The sequence below is a fragment of the Cajanus cajan genome, chromosome 3 (assembly GCF_000230855.2).
Source record: "Cajanus cajan strain Asha chromosome 3, NIPB_CcT2T_4, whole genome shotgun sequence".
Lineage (NCBI taxonomy): Eukaryota > Viridiplantae > Streptophyta > Magnoliopsida > Fabales > Fabaceae > Cajanus > Cajanus cajan.
The window spans coordinates 1,270,101-1,291,098 of NC_138519.1; the positions used below are offsets into that span (position 1 = coordinate 1,270,101).

Sequence of the window (20,998 nt, forward strand, 5' to 3'; positions counted from 1 at the left end):
TAGGCTTTGCTTTTAGTATCAACTTTTAGCCATTCACAGGAGTGGTTCTCTCCCAAAGACACTTCAACTGTTTGATTTGATGATGTACTAGTTAGTAAAATAATTAAACAATAAAACTTGCTTCTACAGTTCCACTAATGCTATACACATTATTTATATTCTTCATGTGCCTTTCATTTTATAAATAAAAAGTATTTATCATTATATAAATTAATTTTGTAAGATAGATTTAGTCTATAATCACTTTCTTAAAAATAATTCTGATTGATTTATACTCTGCAGAAAAGTTTGTCAATAGACATTAGTACACAGAATAATTTACATCTGAACACCTTTTGTTTATACAAATAATCCGACATACCTACGGCGATCCATGGGGTCTAATTCTATTATGACTAACTGATACCAAAAGGTTCGTATAGGGTGCATGAATTATTGGGTGCATTGACTAATCGGTTTCAATTGGGTTCAAATTCCAAATGTTTTTCCTTTTGTCTAATCTGGAATCTAAATGTTGTTTGACAGCCATGTGATAAGACTAGAATATGCTCATCTCTATAAATGAACATTGTTTTGTTAAGTTAATGCTAATCACAGATACTTACACATCTCATATACCCATCTCTGTATAAATACTTAAAAATACAAAAAGCTAATGCTCGTAACAGGTAACATAAGCAAAGGACACTATCAAAGGATACCAAAATTAGTTTATGTATAAATTAAATAACTCCTTTATGGAAAATAATATAAATCTTTTTATAAATTAACTTATACATAAAGTATAATTTTATCTTTCTATCTTTTTTTTCACTTTCTATATTTTTCATTTGTCTCGATACAAATGGTTTTCTAATTATGTTGTTAGTTTGAGTGATAATAAATTTATTAAAAAAATCTCATTTTATTTTTGTGGATAGAAAAAGTGATTGAAAATATATTAATTATATCAATAAATTAGTAGATATTTTGTATTTGATTATGAAAAGAATGGTTACGGAGGAAAAAAATTTGAGAAATGTCACAGCAGTATGAAAAATAGAATATGACCACTCGAATGGATCAAATAGGTGTCCGCAAGTAGAAATCACTGTAAGTGTCAAAACGTGTATTATATAGGTTTCACTCAAATTAACATGTGTCAAGGCATCAATTCGAAAAGCTACATAGATTAATATATTACTTTCTGCCATGAGTAAGCTGTCAACGTATCTTCTAGTTGAAGCTATTACAGTAAAAAGCATTGGATTCTCCAACAAAAATTACTCTGCTTTTTTTTTTTTTTTTTTAAATTGTGGATTCATTAAGATTGGATAACATAAAATGTGCCTTACAGTTCGTTCTTTTCAGTTTTGCAATTTAATTTTTCCATTGCTCAATTAAATATGCATATGTTCATGTCTGTACTATTAAATGTAGTGAAGAGAAGAAAACTAATAAATAAAAAATGTACGAAGAGCTTCTTTACGGTGGATACTCCTTAATTCCAAACGACCAAAAAGTACACACAAAGGTATGCATTTTGCTGTCACAATTTTGAAGTGTGTTCATGTTATGAAAAGCCTATTATCCTAGACGAAGGATTAAAATTATATTGTTCTCACCGTAATTTTAATAGCCTTCATGATTATGATCTAATGATCGACCTCGACAATAATAGTACTCATGAATATAGTTAAAATAAATGATCTTCTAGAATTTTTTTTAAGTAACGACATCAATTTTTTTTAATTTATATAAATATAAATTTTTTTACATAAATAAATTATATATAAAAAATATATTAATAAAATAATTAATCAATTGATATTTGATGTTTCTATTTTTCAATAAAAATATATTTGTAATTTTTAAAAAATAAATCAATAATGTTAAATATCACTACTAGAAAAGTGTCATTTTCTTGCAAAAAAAAATATTCGTAGAAATTTTTTGCGAATTTTCTTGCAAAAAAATATTAGCAGAAATTTTTTGTAAATTTTTCTGCAAAAAAATATTCGCAGAAATTTTTTGCGAATTTATTTGCGAAAAATAATTTACAAATATTTCTTACAAATTTTGTTACAATTTTAATAATCATAGAATTTTTTTTTCCAAAGAAAAAAATTTGTAGAAAATATTGTAAGAATTTTATTTTGTTTCTTGCAAAAATAAATTCGCACGTAATATTTACTAAATGGTAGAAAAATTTTGCAGGTAACTTTTCCTGCGGATTTTCTTACAAATTTTAATCTGAAGGAAAAATAAAAAAAAATATATATTTAAATTTATAAGTTTAATATTTTAAAAAAACTTCAAGTCTCACTTCGATTAAAAATAAAGCAATTAAAGAGTATATAAGTTGGGGCAACACTTACCTAATAAGTTGATTTATATGGTTGAGTGTTAGGCTTATAATCTACAATCTTAGAATTTAAAAGATGATGTATCACATGTTGGAGGCATAAAAAAAATGCTTCGGATGAATTCATTGTGAGCATTTGAAAGTTGAAAAATTATTGATAGAATTTATAGTATTTTTTTTTAATTTTTTTTTTAAAATATTCCTGCAAAATTTCTTGCGAAAAAATTCACAGGAAACTTTCCTGCAAATTTTTTTTTGCAGGAAACTTTTCTGCAAATTTTTTTTGCAAAAAATTTCGCAGGAAAATTTCCTGCGAATTTTAAAATTCACAAAAAAATATTATCCACGAAGGTATTACCTGTTTGCAGGAACAACGTTTCCTATGAATTTTTATGAAAAATTCATAGAAAAATTCGCATGTAATAAGATAAATTCTAGTAGTGTATAAAGAGGAAAGTATGATATATAATATAATATATTAAAATTTATTTCTTTTAATTTCTCTTATTGTTAATAAATAAGAATCATCTTGAAATTTCTCTGTCATTACAAATAAATAACTATATATATGCACATATATATATATATATATGCATATATATATATATATATGCATATATATATATATATAATCTCTTAATTCTTAATTGTGAATTTTTATACTTTGTTGAAATTTTAAAATCAAATTAAAAACATCTATTTGTTTAGTCACTACAAATTTTTTGGTAATGTGTCACTATTGCTATTTTTTTTTTTCATTACAACAAATTGAGAGTTTAAGGTAAAGGCTTTAAAATAAGCATTTAGTTAGTATTGTTTAAAATTTTTCATTTACTCGTTAAAAACTCATAATTTGAATCATAGATTATTATTTATATTTTTTATCTATTTCAAAAGATGCTCTTGATAATTTTTTTGTTAGACATCTTATAATTTTTTTTTTGGAAATAATGTAAATATAAATAATCTAGAATCCAAAGCTAATAATTTTGAATGAAAAATTATATAAGAATAATAAAGAGTTTAATATTTTAGTTAAAAATAGTGAAAATGAAGATGATTATCATAATAAAATTAAATATTTTAATAATAAAAATTAACATATTCATGTTAGATAACCTGGTTAGTATAGTTTATTAGACATTTACAATCTAATAACATGAAATGATCTTAGAAGTGATTTACAAGATGAATTACTAAAAAATGGTACTAAATGAGGTGTCTATTATTAATGATCCAAATAATATTTTTGATATCTTAATAATTTTTATTATTGGGAAATCAGGTTATCAACCAATTTGGTTTGACAAAAAACTATTTTGCATCGAACCGGTCAAAACCAGTTGAACCAATATAGAATCAGTCAAATTAGTTTGAATTGGTCCAATTAATTTTTTATTTTTTAAATTTAATTTAAAGTATTTTTTATAAAAATCAAATTCAATAAAAAAATTATAAATTAGAATAACTTATTTTTGATACTTGTCACATAAATATAATTTAATAATTTATGTTAATTATAATTTTTAATATTTTTATGCTTTTATAGTTTATATATATTAATTTAATATTTTTTTATTTTAGATGTAAACTTATTATTAGTTAACATTGTTATATTTATTAAAATTCAAACTTAAAAATTATATTATATATTTAAAATTTTATATGTATATTAAATGTTAAGAATCTATAAGTAATATTTTATTTTAATATTTAGTGTTATAAATTTATAACATTATATTTATTTAATATTATCTTTGTATTGATAATAATAATAATTATTTTATTAATACTGATTTGATTATGATTTGTTGAATTATTGAACCTTGAAATAATGTCTAAATCGGTTCATTGACTAGACCCTTTTGAACATATTGATAATTTTACAATAAAAAAATGCAAGTACAATACTTAAATAATTGATGACACTATACTTTTTAGTTCGTTGAAAGTCTTGAAAAACTCAACATCAAGTATGAATGACTATAATAATAATCGTGGTAAAAGTGATAATAGTAGTTATCTTATAAAAGTTGTTTATAATTAAATTTTAATTTATTACATAATTTTATTTATTATAATCCAGTGATTATCATTAAAAAAAAGTTTTCATTTTCTTCAAACATCACTTATATAATATTATTTTAAAAAACAAATTTTAAATAATTGTGTATTAATAATAAAAAATTAATTTAATAGACAAATTTTTATAAAATAAAATAGGTTAAATACCTCTTTTGGTCCCTGATAACATTTTTTTGTTTCAATTTAGTCTCACTTTAATTTTTTGTCTCAATTTGGTCCCCAATAACTTAAATTAGTGCAATTTGGGACTTCCGTCCAAATGATTTAGACGGAGTTAACTGTTGGTCACGTGGCAACCACGTGGATGTCACGTGGATGCGTATGTGGACGCCAAAATTTCTGAAAAAACCTGGAACCAGAACAGCCCGTTCTAAAACCAGAACGGCCCGTTCTGGATGTACTTTTGGTGTGTTAATTTTGCAACCGGAACGGGCCGTTCCAAATGCAAATTTCACACACCATCAGTGCATCAGAACAGGCCGTTCTAAAACTATAACGGGTCGTTCTGGATTTAGAACGGACCTGGATTCAGAACGGCCCGTTCCAGAAAGCCAACTCCATGCATCCATTGACCAAAATGCTGCAACGTGATTCAAAAATTAAAAATAAAAATTCGTAACATATCATAAATTCAAAGACAGAAACATGGTTCAAAAACGGAAAACAAAAATTCAGAACATAACATATACTAAAAAAGTTCAAAAAAATTACTGAGAAAGGAAATCATCTGGGTAACGCTGAAGGGAAACCCTAAACCACAAAAATCCAGGTTGTACCTCTTCAAGAACATGTTGTTATTGTTGGGGTACATCGTTAATGACTTCAAGGGAAAACACCGTTTTGTTTCATCTTTAACTGTATAGTATCAATTTGGTAGTAAGTGGTTCACTCTAGTTTGACTAACAATGAAATAAAATCTGCTACCATTGTCTTTAATGATACACTGCATTGTCTTTAATGATAGACTGTATAGCCCAACTGTTTAGCAATTGAAGTTATCAATTTTTATTTACAATATTACCAAATTCAGTGTTTGAAATCCTTTGTACGTTGGGTCTTTTTTCTTTCACGATTCACAACCGTAAACTATAATTAGTGACCATTTGTGTTTGGTACCGTTCTGGTTCTAGGTTTTTCCTGAAACTTTGGCGTCCATGTACGCATCCGCGTGCCATCCACGTAGATGCCACGTGGCCAAAAATTAACTCCGTCTAAATCATTTGGACGGAAGTCCCAAATTGCACTAATTTAAATTATTGGAGATCAAATTGAGATCAAAAATTAAAGTGGGACTAAATTGAAACAAAAAAATGTTATCAGGGACCAAAAGAGGTATTTAACCAATAAAATATTATATTGATGATGATAATAATAATATATTTTAGTTTTAATTTTATATTGAATATATTTATTTTATAATTTAATTAACGTGATGGTAATATTTATATAGTAGAGCTGATTGAAAAAGTAAATATTATATGCGTAGATCGAACTAAAAGTTGGCGTCAGTAATGCTAAACCTACAACAAGTAACTTCAATTTTGACGAATATTAAATTGATGGACTTTTTCTCTCCTATTTACACAAAGCCATGGTCGAATCAAACTAAGCCTTCTCTTTCTTTCTCTTTTACAGCTTTAGAGAAAGTGAGTCGCACCTATAAAAAAAAACCAAGCGCACACCCAATATCACCATGCAAAGATAGGGTTTTATGTTTTTTTATATCATCTATCTCTTTCTCCTATGACACAAAATATATAACCATATATAAAAAGAATTGCATATGGGTATTATAAGTTATAGTTATTTTGTTCCAAGGTTCCTCCTTGGAGCACTCTTGGTGATGGGGCTTGTTTGTCTTATAGTAGTTGGAAGCATAGAAAGTGGCGTTAGAAAGGGAACTACAGTATCAAAGCATTCAGCAGGAAATGATCTGAAGCAGAAACATGTGATAGGGAGTGATAAGCCTAACCGTGCAGAGTTGGATATCACCTTCATCACCAAATCAAGAGTTCCCAATGGACCAGATCCAATTCATAACAGGTTTCTCTATCTCATCCAAACACAACCTTTGATATTGAGTTTGTTTGATCCAAGATTTTTTTTATAGAACTTTTCCGTTGAAAAAAATAATTAATAAAGAAGTTCTAAAAACTCTTATAAATTTATATTAATAGTCAAATTTTGTTACAACCTTTTATAGAATGTTGACCCGTCTTTATGATTTTATTAACCAAATGCTAGAATTACTCACTATATATATGACATTTTTTTTAAACACATATTTCTTTGTTTTTGGTTAAGTTTATCTAAAATTATACAAAATTTAGTAAATTGCCTCACATTCTATTTGATAATTTTATCTCCCAATTATGTAATTTTTAATGAATTTTAACACACAAAATGTGTATCAAAATAGATGTGTTCTAACTAGTAACCATTCTCTAGTTAATATAATTTTTTATACAATTTTATTAAAATAACTTACTCTCTCAATAAATACACTACTTTTAATTGTAGTAATTGAATAATTTAATTATGAAGATATATAAATTAGAAAGAAAAAAAAATATTAATATTATATTAAAAGTAAAAATATTATTCATTTTAAAAAATAAGTGTTAAATATTAATCATTGTAAGACAAGTAAAATATTAACTAAATTTCCTAATTGATGTGAATTTTTTTTTCTTGTTGTTGTTGTTTATATTAAGAACGGGAAGAAGGATGTCAACAAACACAGCAACCTTAAAATAGTTGTCGAACGTGGAGTCTATCTTTTTCCTTATTCTCCCGATAGTATCATACCTCTTACAGATCCCTGATTTATAATGTTTCTTACGTTAAAGTAAAAGAATTACGTTTCTTAACTGCATTTTTGGTTTTGTGCTTTAGATACTTACTGTGAGTTACAACAGAATTTATACAATATATTGCAATATTTCATATTGACATGAGTTTGATACTTAACATTTGATTCCGAAACAAATACACACTTAGTTCTTGCTCTAATGAAGCTTCACATGGGATTAATGTTGACTACTACGAAAATTAGGTTAACTTGTGGTCATTAATTAAGGCATAGTTTTTTAATAGCATAGCTTGTAGGAGTCCTTTTTACGCAAAACAAATTTATATTTATATTTATGTCTCTCTTCGTAAATATTAAATAAGTTACTCTTTATTAGAGGATTTAGTTCAGTTAGTTGAGTAAGGTCTTTCTTGGTACCTGGATCCGATTCCCATATGGTCATGAATAATTTGTAAATGATTTTCATGAATAGACAGATAAGTATTATAAAAAATGTCAAATCCTATAGTCATCATTATCTTATAGATAAAAAATTATAAAAATGTTACATGATGGATAGTGCTATTTTATTATTAATTTTTATAATACTTTGCAAAGAAAGTATTAAATGAAAAGCACATAAAATTTAATTTTTTAGACGATAAATAGAAAACTTAATTACTAGCTAGGATTGGCCTAAAGTTTGATATAGTTAGGGATGGCAATGGACCTCATGGGGCAGGTAATAGTAAATTCGTCCCCGTTTTGCTGTATGAAAATTGTTCTCATACCCACTTTATATTTACGCAGGTATCCCTTAAGCAGGTATCCATGAATTTCTTAAATATCCACGGATATCTATGGATATTTATAAATTTTTTAAGAAATTAAAAAATTATATTATAAATAATTTTAAATTTATATTTAATGTCAATGAAATATTAAAAATAAAAATTCAATGTTAATTTTGAATTTGTATTTAACATTAATTCGGTTGAAATAATAATAAAAATGCAAGATAATCAATAACTTAAAATACATCAATCTTACACAAGTAAGGAAAAGTCTCATATCATAAAGTTACAATAATTCAATCTCATAATTCCAAACGTAAGTAAACAACTTAAAATACATAAATCTTATTGGTCCAATCAAAGCTAGAAAATTAATCAAATTACATCCAACATAATTCTGTGGAAAGAAAATAAGATGAGAGTGTAGTTTTAGGGTTATGTGGTATAAGGATAATTAGGATATTTAATAATTATTATTAAACGGGTACCAACGGGTATGGATATCATCATACCCGCCCCCGCCCCATTTATAAACGAGTAAAAAATTATCCGTCCCCATTATCCGTGGGTATCCAATTAGCCTATCCATTTATTATCCGTAATGGATTTTACCCACAGATACCTGCGAGTGCGAGTATTTTTGCCATCCCTATATATAGTTAGGACAATATACACAAAACGTTAAGTTTGAACCTTATTTTTATGTTTGTAAATTTTTTATGAATAAAAAATAGAAAGTTTAGTGAAAAAAAAAAATTCAATTTCTATATAATTAGGTTATTGGTGTGGACATAACACGAGGATTCATTAATATTGCCAACTATTGACAAATGTACATTATGGAAGGTAATATTAAATGTGTTAAATTACTAAACAAGTATTAAACAGTTTTTAACAATATTAAATATGTTTCCTTTTCATTAAAATCATATTCAAAATACTTAATAAAAAATTTATCATATTTTAAAAAATTAAAATAAAATTTTATTATTAAAGACCTAAAATCATTATTTCATATTATTTTTGAAGTAAGAATATGTCCCAAAAAAAAAAGTTAATTCACGAATATTTAAGATACTTTAATAAATATTTTACTTTTTTTTTAAATATTAGTTTATATGTTTATGTTGCTTATCTAACAAATATATATTTTTAAAATATTTTTTTTTATGACAATAATAAGATTATAATTTAGAACTTTATTAATAATCACTAAGGTTAGTCTAGTGGTAGATAATTGATATAAATGTATGAGAACTTGGGTTCGATTCTTGTAATTATCAATTATACACCAAAAAATTTAGAATCTTCTATTATTAGGCTTACTTTAGTGGATTAAAATATTTTTGTTTTTTTATTATTTTAAATAATACCAAATTATAAGTTAAGATTTTTCCTTCATAATATAATAATAAAATTTGAGAAAATATTATATATACTATTAGTATAAAGGGATTTTATACTATTATTTAATAAATTACAAATTATGAAAATTTGTTGACTTTAATCTATACATATTATAAAGGGATATTTTATTTTTGTGTTCACAATTTTTAGATTATTTTATTTTTATATTTTTAAAAAATAAAAATATAAATTAACTAAACCCAAAATCTTGAAATTTAAAGATTAAACATAATACCAATTGATTTAACAAATATTAATAATATTTAAACACTTATAAATAAATATAGAGCCATGAAGTATCTTAACCCAACTAATGATAATAACACCCTTAAACTCATAAAAATAAAATATTAATTCGTTTAATATTTTTAAAAATGTTTAATTGCGTTTTTTGTCATTCTCATTTCAAATTTCTCAAATTTTATTAATTAACTTTTAAAATTACATATTTTATTACTTAATTATTAAATTTTTGTATAATTTGTTACTCTAATTATTGGCTATCTGACATTATTAATGATTATTAACATGACACATCGACTAATATGTAAGTAATTAAATGTAATCATTTTATATTATGGATGCATGTTTATTTTCTTACCACGGAATGTCCTATTAGTCAACGCGACACAAGAAAATATTTTAAAGTATTCATTGTTTTAAATCTTCCTATTAACAAAGGTAATTAACCTAAAGTAGTATGATGTGTTTGTGCTTTATAAACAAGTAGATTGTGATTTTATTAGTCAACTATATCCTACATGAATATTGGCTTTACCTTACTTAAAAATATTATTTGACATGTACAATTAATTTCGTTCAGGAGAGTTAGAAATTCTGGCCGACCTCCTAGTCAAACCTAGACAAATGGGAATTAATTCGACAAGCTTCAACAATCTTGCAGAAAATGATGACATTTAATGTCAGCCATGTACCATATAATACTAACGAGAACCCTTGAGCTTCTTATAATTCAAGAATGCATGCAAGAGCTATATCAATTTGCACAAATTGAGTGCCTATTTGTCTTTGCATCAAGTGTATCAGAATGTAGATTAATAAGAAGCTAACAATACTTGCTTCTTCGTCAATTTCGTAATTTGAATGTGGACTTGCTAGAAAACATAGATCGTTGATGATCCAAACACGCATTGAGAGTGAGACTAAAGAGTGAAAAAATAAATAAATAATAATAATAATAATTACATGTGGATACTTCTATATACCACATCAACTATTATAATAATAAAGTTAACTTCAAGGAGGAGTGCTAACACATTAAAATATAAGAGAGGTTGATTTAGTTAAAAAAGAACTAAAAATAAATGTCAAATATTTTAGAAGGAATAAAAATATATTTTACCCACAAAATATTAATAATTAATTTGTGATTATCAAAATATATCGCAATTATACAACAATAATGGTACAAAATTAATTTGAAAATCTTGCTAATATTCTAATATTCATTATTTTAAAATTAAAAAAATTTACTGTAATTAAAAATTCAATATTTATTCTGCTACTTTAAAAGATAATAAAATATATATTCATATTTGATTAGAATTATATTTTCTTATATTTGAAAGGAAATATTTCTTATACCCTAAAATTAAGTTCAACTCTCATTTGAATGCTATATTATTATTTTTTCATTGATATATAATTCAAATGGAGTATTTCTTAAAAATAGTCATAATAAATAATTACATGATGAATAATTATAGAAAAATAAAATTATAAAAAGAGATGCATATAATCTCTCCTTCCATTTATATATACTTTATATAAAGGCGATATCTTCTTAATTTAATATTAATTTGATCTTGCATATTTGATAAATTATTATATTTTTTATTATTAAAATATAAAAAATAAATATTTTTTTCCAATTTCAAACTTTGAAATTTAAAAGCACACTGTGACACTAATTAAACTAATATATTTTTATTATTTTATCTTTATTTTTATTTTTATTTTTAATAAAATTATAAAATGTTTTGATTCCGTTAATTATTATAAATATAAAGATATCTCCACTTAATTAAAGTTATTCAAAACCATTTTACATTATTTAATTTTTTTTTTGGAAGTTTTATTGCCAAAACCAAGTCCTTTTCTTTGAATCATCCAAGGTAGATGAATTATTGTTTTAAAAAAAAAGAGAAATGGGATTTGATCAGTTTCATAAGGTAACCCTACACATGTTAAATTTATTTTGGCACTAATTTTAAAACTATTTTCTTTATATTATGCTACTAACATTAATATTCCGTTTTAATTATTATATTTTTATACTAAACTTATCTATTATTTAAAATTATAACATATAAATATTTAAAAAATAAATAAATATAAAATGTATCTATTACTATAACTTTTGATAGTTATTTTTAGAATTTTCAAATGGGTAATCAATAAATATCAGTTTCTTAAAAAAATTAATTATAGAAAGCGAAATTTCTAAGGTGAAAGTTCATATTTATATATATATATATATATAGTTTAACTTTAGAAAATTTCATCTTGACATTTATTCCACATTTGAATTTCATTTTCATTTTTCTATTTAGTTATTCTCTTGCTGGCCAGTACCCTCTCTTCCTCTCTCATTCACACAAATATAAATATAAATATTATATTAATTTTTATTTTTATTTTTTATTTTTTATTTTTTAAATTTGGTTTTGTTTTTTTGTTTTTGTCTATGTCTGACTGAGAAACACAAAGCCGAAGAGACGAAGAGAAAGAAAAAAAAAGGGCAAGTCGGGAGAATGAATGAATGAATGATTGAGAGACCAAATCCAACCACGCCAGCCCCAAAACGCTGCGTTTCGCTCTCCTCGCCCGCTCCCAAACCCTAACCCTGCCCCGGCCATCCCTTCGGTCGCCGTCGACGACGTCCGTCGCGCTAAACGCCGCAACCCGAAGAAATCGAGCGATTTGAGCGTGTGGGCGAGAGCGAGTGGATCTGAAGGAAGAGGAAGAAGGGCGATCTCGTCGGAGGAAGCGAAACGATGCCGTCTCACGCGGATCTGGAGCGTCAGATCGAGCAGTTGATGGAGTGCAAGGCTCTGGCGGAGTCGGAGGTGAAGGCGCTGTGCGATCAAGCTAGGGCTATTCTGGTGGAAGAGTGGAACGTGCAACCGGTGAAGTGCCCCGTCACCGTCTGCGGCGATATTCACGGCCAGTTCTACGATCTCATCGAGTTGTTTCGGATTGGAGGCAGCGCCCCTGACACCAACTACCTCTTCATGGGTGATTATGTAGGTCAGTCACACTTCTTCAATTCAATTTCCCTTTTATTTATTTTTGTCTTTGTTTGTGGGGAGGGGCTCAACGTGTAATTGATGTTCATGTTTGATTTTTTAGTTGAAATATTTTTAGGTTATTTTTTTTCTTTTCAAAATGTTAAATGAACTCGTCTGTTTCCATATTTGAGTTCCATGTGGTGTTTGTGAATTTAATGCCTGTGCTGAAATCTAATTTAATAATAAGAACTTGAACCTTTTAGCTCCCCGGGGCTTGTTAGATGAAGAACTGTTTAGTGAAACCTTCTCCCTCTCTTCATCCTGGGAGGTGATTGGGGTGCATCTACGATAGGGATTTTGCTTAGGGTTTCTTTAAAATTGAAGTTGTGGGTATTGGATCTTGTCATGGGAGTGTTCCTGGTGGTGCGAGGAAATGAATTGGCGAGATATACATGTCGCCACTGGATGTGGTGTAAATTATAACAATCCTGATTGTGGTGATTTTCTGTGTAGTTTTAGTTTGTGTTAGAAGAACTGAAACTTTAATCGTCAAACAGTTGATGGACAAATTAAATTGAAAATTGTATGGGTGGATTTTCGTGGGATATATATGTGAGGGGTGAAGCTATGTGATGTCCAATATGTATTTTCTTTCACACCGTTATATATGATGGTGGATGAGGGGAATGGGATTTGATACTGTTCCTGATTTTAGGAAATAGGCAATGATTTCTGATGATAATGGTTTTTAAATTGTAATTCCTCTTTTGTTTAGTAATGCTTATGAAATATGTTCAAAGTTTGTATTTTTGGGAATTGCAAATTATGAATTAATTATGTTTATGATTTTTTCATGCATATCTATATGCATATCCTAGACATTGTGATTGTATACAACTTCTTGCAAGAATAGACATGTTTCCATATTGTGTCTGTGCATCATAGGTTTTACCATTGGTCATTATCATCATTTCTTTTATCACTGCTTTTTGTAATTTCAAGTTATACTCTTCACGTCTGTGGATGCTTTTGGCATATCCTCATGATAATTGCTTAATTAATGCAGATCGTGGATACTATTCAGTGGAGACTGTTTCACTTCTGGTGGCATTGAAAGTCCGTTATCGAGATAGAATCACGATTCTCAGGGGAAATCATGAAAGCCGTCAAATTACTCAAGTGTATGATCCTTTTCTTCTCATTCAATGTTTCTCACAACACAATCTTGGAACTACCTCATTTATGTATGTTATGGTCGATCATGTTTAAACCAAAGGTACAGAAATCAAATAGCATTGTGGTATTGAATGTGAGCCACTACAGCTGCTATAGCATTGAGACTGCTGTCTTTTGCAGCTGGAATGGATGCAAATGTGATTGGGTGCAAAAAACCTAATTTAGCCCTGTAACAGTCTATTTAGTGGATGGTTTTGACATTTTGCTCCCCTCTCTCATTGAATCGAAGTTTCAAATGAAACACCAAAGTTTCACACTTGCTTTCATTCTATAATCTCTATTATGAACACTCACTTTTCTCCGGCAACATTGTCCAGCTAGTAGTGACATTTCCCTGCATTTTCTGGCCTGCTGAGATGGTTTCTGTCTATCCATGACCCTTGTAGCCATTTTCCAGCTATCCCTGTTTCCAACCTCTAACTGTTATCTTTTCTATCGTTTTTGCTCTGTTCTCTGGTCTGAATTTTTATTGCTAATAACGAATGTCTTAATTTTGGATAACTTTATATTATTTGAGCATGAATATATGTGTTGTATATATGTCATTTGACGTGTTTCTAAAATTACACTAGTGGTCTTCCTCGTGTTCGCTATCTTGCTGTAGCAATTTTGGGGTCAGCCACTCCACACTGTTATCTAGGTATGATAACTATGTATGCAACTTGAAATTTTGAGAATAAGTTGTGGAGTTGCAGCTTCACCACCTCTAATTGTTGGCTTTATTACCCAATTGAGCTCTCGTAAGTGCATCTATCCTGTGGAAGACTTCAAAGGGCTTAAGAGCAACAATTTGGTTTTGTAATGGCTTTAGATTGTACTTTTTTCTCTTTCTAGGTTTGTCTTTCTCATCATTATTATGCGGACTGAATATTTAGTTTTAGAACATTATAAATTAGAATAATAAAATATTTACTTTGTTGCATTTAGCTATCTATCAGATGGTGAATGCTGTTATAGAAATGGTTATCACCGAATGAGTAGCAAGGTTACATTATGCCTGTGTGGTAAACTACTAGAAGCTTTCCAATGTGTAATTTGTGGTTGAAATTAATTTGGACACATCTCAATCACATTCAATTGCAGTTCAAAATTAATTTTTATCAAAATCAATTTTACCAAACTTCAAACCAAACGAGTACCTTGTTACCTTTTCATGGCATCTTAATGACTTTTGTTAAAACCAATTCATTAATGATTTAACAGAAATGAAACAGGAAAAAATGGAAAATCTCTATAAACACTATAAACAATAGTTTTTTTTTTCCCTTCCTTTCTTTCTTATTGTCATTTCATCTATATCTTTTACCTACTGATTTCAGGTATGGCTTCTATGATGAATGCTTGAGAAAATATGGAAATGCCAATGTCTGGAAATATTTTACGGATTTGTTTGATTATTTACCTCTGACTGCCCTCATTGAGAGTCAGGTTTGAGTTAAATATGTTGCAGATTGTTCATCTGATTAATTTTATGCCAGCCTCTAACTTCGTGTATTACAGATTTTCTGCTTGCATGGAGGTCTCTCACCTTCTTTGGATACACTGGATAATATCAGAGCATTAGATCGTATACAAGAGGTTTGTATGTAATGGCTACCACGAATGCACTGAATTTCCGTATGATCAATTTACCATGAATAACATTTTTATTTGGAGAATGATATCTTGAGCTAGATATGCATCTAATGTTTAATGTGGCTTTAGAAATATTTTTACTTGATGTTGTAATATTAGTTATAATATCGTTGTTTTTCTCTGGGGATGTTTCATCTAAACTGCTTCTCTCCCTCTTTAGTTTAATAAAATATTTAAATTTCATTTATTGACCTAAACAGGAACATAAAGCTTTTAGGGTATGTCATCTTTTACTCCAAGATGGAATGCCATTTCATAACATTTGTATCGAAATCGAATACATAGCCAGTAATTAGGTCACATGGTTTGCCTAACAACTGTACTTGTATTTTACAGGTTCCACATGAAGGGCCAATGTGTGATCTCTTGTGGTCTGACCCTGATGATCGCTGTGGATGGGGAATATCTCCACGTGGTGCTGGATACACATTTGGACAAGACATAGCTGCACAGTTCAATCATACCAATGGTCTCTCCCTGATATCCAGAGCTCATCAGCTTGTTATGGAAGGATACAATTGGTGCCAGGTGACTGTCAACTTTTTTTAAATCAATATAATGGTTTTTTTTTTCCCACTTTGGGAATACCTTATTGATTCTATCTATTGTCTTTATGTTGGTGACTCTTAGGAAAAGAATGTGGTGACCGTATTTAGTGCTCCAAATTATTGTTACCGATGTGGGAATATGGCTGCCATACTAGAAATAGGAGAGAATATGGATCAGAATTTTCTTCAGTTTGATCCAGCTCCAAGGCAAATTGAGCCTGACACCACACGCAAGACTCCAGATTATTTTTTGTAACTTCGTTTATCTGCTTGTTTGTAGTTACTGCTTTCTGCCATTACTGTAGATGTGTCTTTCAGGAAAGAGGATTTTACTGTTTAATGGAGGGTGGTCATCAACATAATTCTTTCTTTCGGAGTTTACCTGCAGCCGCTACCGCCGCCTTATTTGTACAAGAAACCAATAGAACTGATACAAACCACCAATTGGGGTTGTATATTTTTGGGAGGAGGAAACGGCAATAACATGGTATATCTTGTTCTGTAATCCTTTTTTTCCTCTTTAAATTAAATCTCAAGGTAGAGAGAAGATTTTTGAGTCCTGACAATGATGTCATTTGAGACTTTTGATGGTGCCAAATCAAAGTTCAGGTGTTCATTTTTCGTGATTAAATTATATCATGGTAGAGGGTTGAGTTGGGACGGTACATTTGAGACCTACAGAATAGGAGCCTTAAAGTGTTTTTCTTTTTTATTTTATTTAACCAATACCCTTTGGTTTTGCTGTTGCCTATTTTGTCGTTGATTGCCTTTTATGTTGAGCTGAGAGTGATTATCAAATTTATAACCTGTGTCCAATCGTGGGTTAACATTCCAAATTCTTCAAAGGGTTTGAGTGGCTGTGTTTAACGAATACTATGGGATATGAGGTGGTCATAACTCAACTCACATTAAGCGTAAATTAGGAAGTATGTTTTAACAAGATTTATAGCATGAATTGGATCTTTAAAAATTCATAGGTTCCAAGTAATTTCAAAAAGCGTTTTTCAATTTTTATTGTCACACTTGATTCCTATGAGATACTGACTGAGATTCCTTTTATGATATGAACTACAATATGAATGATGCACTTAATTCAGATAAGATATTCAGATTATATCAAATTAAATGCTACAATGAAAGAGATAGAATAAAAGAGATAGAGGGAAAGAGAAGAACGTTTCAAGATTACTACTCGTGTAATCACTCCATAGTGATTTTCATCTAGTCTTCAATTCAAATATTGAGTTTTCTGCTAATCACAATAATTGTTTTACAAACAATCTCTTTACAGTCACAAAGAAGAAAGGAATCTTGAACTCTATTAAGAACTTGTCTCACTCAAATTGTAGAACTCCACTACAATAAAAAAAGATGCCTTGTCTAAAATCAAAATCACAAACATAATATTTTTCACCAAAAGATTTAATGTATGGTATCACCCGAATGTGATTGACAAACAAATTGAAACACTCAAATCAATTCACCATGACGGTCTCTATTTCTTGATTAAGTTTTGATCTTTCCTTGAGCACATTAGTGATGAAAAATCTCGAATTCAAATAAAGTTCTTGATAAAACTGATTTTCACGCTGAAAAATTTAGAAAAATAAAGAAAATTCTATGAAACTCGCCCAGTTTGTTATTATATATATATATATATATATATATATATATATATATATATATATATTATGTCATGATGGATTATTCTCACTCATACTCAACTATTTGATAACAATAATCACTTATTTATTCTTCAAGTTTCTATATTTTTCTCATGAATATATTGTCAATTAATCCAGCACATAATCGATTCTTTGTGCATGAATTTTTTTTTCGAGAATTGAAAAATAATCACTATCTCAATACATAATTATTTAAGAGAGTTCTGTTTTATTAAAAACCAAACTACTTATAATAATTAATTATTATTTACTTAAATTGATTGTACCACTTAGAAAATTAATTTTTACTTTTAAGAGTATACATAAACCAATCAAGTCCAATTATTATTGTCCGTACATTAATAATTTAAAAATGATTTTAAGTTCTTAGGATCAATTTTATAAGCTATTTTGGAGATTCCATCATGCGCATAATACGCACTCATAGCATGCGTGAAAACATTCAAGTGAGACAATTTTTTAATTATAAAACTTGATTTCTTTGTCACTTTTGTTTTAGGTAACTACAAACATGAATGCAAAATTGCAAGCTATTCTCCATGGTCTCCGTTTAGCTTGGAGTAAGGGGTTTAGAAAAATCATATTTTAATCAGACTCCTTGATGGCTATTAAATGGATATCAGATAATCCCTTTCCTTGGCTCTGGAGCTTCTATGGTGATGATGTAGGATTTTATTTTTCTAACATGGTACGAAGTATTCGAAATATGTAATTAGTTTTCGTTGGGAATCTTCAGCATTCCATACTCAAGACTAATATTTGAACTTTTGATATTTTGATTAAGACACAATCATTATATTTAATACTAACCAATATTTGTTTATACCAACCAATGTTTGTGTGAGGTAGAATGTTTGTCCTCAAGCTCTTCATCCCATTCCCATGATAATGTCGGACACAATTAATCGTCATTGTCTTTGTTCATTGATTTCTATTTTCTTTTTATTTTGATTGATAAAAATAACTAACTAATTTAATTATTATTTATTAATATTAATAAATCAAGTATTTTTTTCTTATATATAAAACTAAAATACTAATAAATAGTTAATTCTCGAATCAATTATAACTAAATTAATAAAAAAGTAAGGCTAATAAATCATTTGATTAAAACGTGATCACAACATCTAAAATAACAATAACCAATCATAAAGAAATATTGCTAATAAATAAAACTTAAATATTTTGTTCTAAAATAAAAAAAGTATAATTATTTCTTCAATAAAGACTATAATAAGAAAATTCAATATTTATTTTAAAAGAGGAAAAATATCATTATCTTTTTTTTTATTTATAAAAGGTTATGGGGTGAGAGAGGCTCGAACTCTCGACCTCAGGATTTCTCTACAGCTATGAGACCTACGCGCTAGCCAACTGCGCCACCACCCCTTATAGACAAGGTACTATTACTTTTATAAAAATCTAAAATAAAAAAAAAATATTAAAAAACAAAAATAATACTTAAATGCTATAATGGGATCAAACTTAGTTGAGAACAATATGCGCAAATTATTATAAATATCCTCTGATACTGAGTGCAATTTTTAATAAATAGAAAAGTCATTAATTAACCTATGACATTTATGTAACTTTGTGCATGATATCTTACCATGACTCACAAAATGATAAATTCTATTATATGATATTTATCTAACTTTATTATGACATTTTATCATGATTAACAAAGTTTATTGTAAACATACTTATAAATTCTTGATAAAAATATTTTTCTAATTTTATTAATGACACCTTATCCATCTAACCTTATTTATGACATCATATATAATTAACTTAACATTAATATTTATATATATTAAACAATTTAGAATTAAAAAATTAGGGGGTCAAGGCCCATATGATATCTTAATTATAAGAAGGAAAAAAAAATCGTGGCAATAACGAACATTGAGAACAATTTGAAATGACCACGCAAGATCCATAGTATAGATTCGGACAAAGACATTGGTCCTAGAAGGTCTTGTTCGATTTATCTGAAGTCGAGGGGCAGAAGAACTTGGGGAAACAATCAAACAAAAAGAAATTCGTTGGTACTTTGTATATATCAGAACCTTTGTGGAAGTCTTTCGTGAGAGCTGCACCTGCCTTGTGTGGGCCTGCACCAAAAGCATTTGATCCATATAAAGAAGGACGATTTTAGAAGTTAACCTAAGGCTGCAGGAATCAATGCTTCTGTTGCTTAAACTTCGTTCTCACCACTTAAGGAAAATGAAAAACGATCGAAATGACACTTCGTGATGGTTAAATTATTAATTATTTTTTTTAATAATCAGTTATAGTTTAATAGGACAAAATTACTGTTTTACATGAATCCAAAGACAAAAGTACGTAGTGTTTTATACGATTGTTTTACGTGTGGTGTTGCATATTTAGTATCCACATCCACCAAATACCTATGCCTTGCCAGCGTTTATTGTTTGAGATACCGAGAAACATATATAATCCACATATTAGGAGCCAACACCAAGAGCAATTTCCTTTTTTTTCTTCTTTGAATATCCTTTTTCACAAGTTTGCATTAATGATTACATCATACTTACCATATCAACCTTATCATTTACCATGAACAACACACAGATACGTGGTTCGTATAGTTACGTGATTTGTCACCTTCTAAATTATTGTTATTGATAAGTATCTTTAAAGTGAACGTGGTACGTGTCTGATCATGGTTGTACATATATGTATCTCTCTTTTTCTTTTGAGCACAGGATATTCTAGTATGATTCTTTTATGTGTATGTATAATTATATATAGAGATCGAATTCTCGATCACATTCTAAGCAACATATATACTTATTTGTCAACCACACCAATGGATTATATATATCTATAACCCATTTAATATCCTTTTTTCTTATATTAGGAACGACCATTTTTGCTTATTGTTCTCTTTTCATGCCTCAAGTTTCCCTACTTTTCTGAATCCTCCGTAATGGCCAACAAGGACTATGGAAACAACAAGAGATCAGTTTGTGAGACATCAATGTTGTTGGTGGCAAACATCATCAGATTATCATCTCTAAGATTTTCTGGCCACAGTTTCACAAAAAAACTTACACCTCCTCATCAAGAGGAACCAATCCATGTACCTACGGTGGGCAAAGGCAACGAATCTTCGGTTTCTAAATTTTACATTAGTGGAAGAACACATGAACCGGAGAGGATCAACATGCCTCGTTCCTACCTAACGAAACCACCAAA

General features: G+C 28.3%; 1 protein-coding gene and 1 non-coding gene across 2 annotated transcripts; one reads left to right on the forward strand and one right to left on the reverse strand.

The window, feature by feature from the left end:
• The first annotated feature begins 12,132 nt into the window (after nt 1-12,132).
• On the forward strand, nt 12,133-16,840 carry LOC109813418 (serine/threonine-protein phosphatase PP2A-2 catalytic subunit). The gene is made up of 6 exons (XM_020377602.3): nt 12,133-12,691; nt 13,739-13,853; nt 15,228-15,336; nt 15,409-15,486; nt 15,880-16,071; nt 16,174-16,840. The coding sequence occupies exons 1-6, from the start codon at nt 12,439-12,441 to the stop codon at nt 16,345-16,347; spliced, it is 921 nt and encodes a 306-aa protein (XP_020233191.1). The 5' UTR covers nt 12,133-12,438; the 3' UTR covers nt 16,348-16,840.
• A 2,240-nt stretch (nt 16,841-19,080) lies between these two features.
• On the reverse strand, nt 19,081-19,165 carry TRNAM-CAU (transfer RNA methionine (anticodon CAU)). Its single transcript is given in 2 exon segments — nt 19,081-19,116; nt 19,128-19,165. It is a non-coding gene; the product is annotated as a tRNA-Met (tRNA).
• Nucleotides 19,166-20,998: the final 1,833 nt, after the last annotated feature.

What these genes read in the sequence shown, in the direction of transcription:
- LOC109813418 (XM_020377602.3), top strand. Translation starts at nt 12,439, where the DNA reads ATGCCGTCTCACGCGGATCTGGAGCGTCAGATCGAGCAGTTGATGGAG. An exon ending in AGCCGTCAAATTACTCAAGT is followed by an intron (nt 13,854 to 15,227) that starts GTATGATCCTTT and finishes TACTGATTTCAG; the next exon opens with GTATGGCTTCTATGATGAAT. An exon ending in AAGGATACAATTGGTGCCAG is followed by an intron (nt 16,072 to 16,173) that starts GTGACTGTCAAC and finishes GGTGACTCTTAG; the next exon opens with GAAAAGAATGTGGTGACCGT.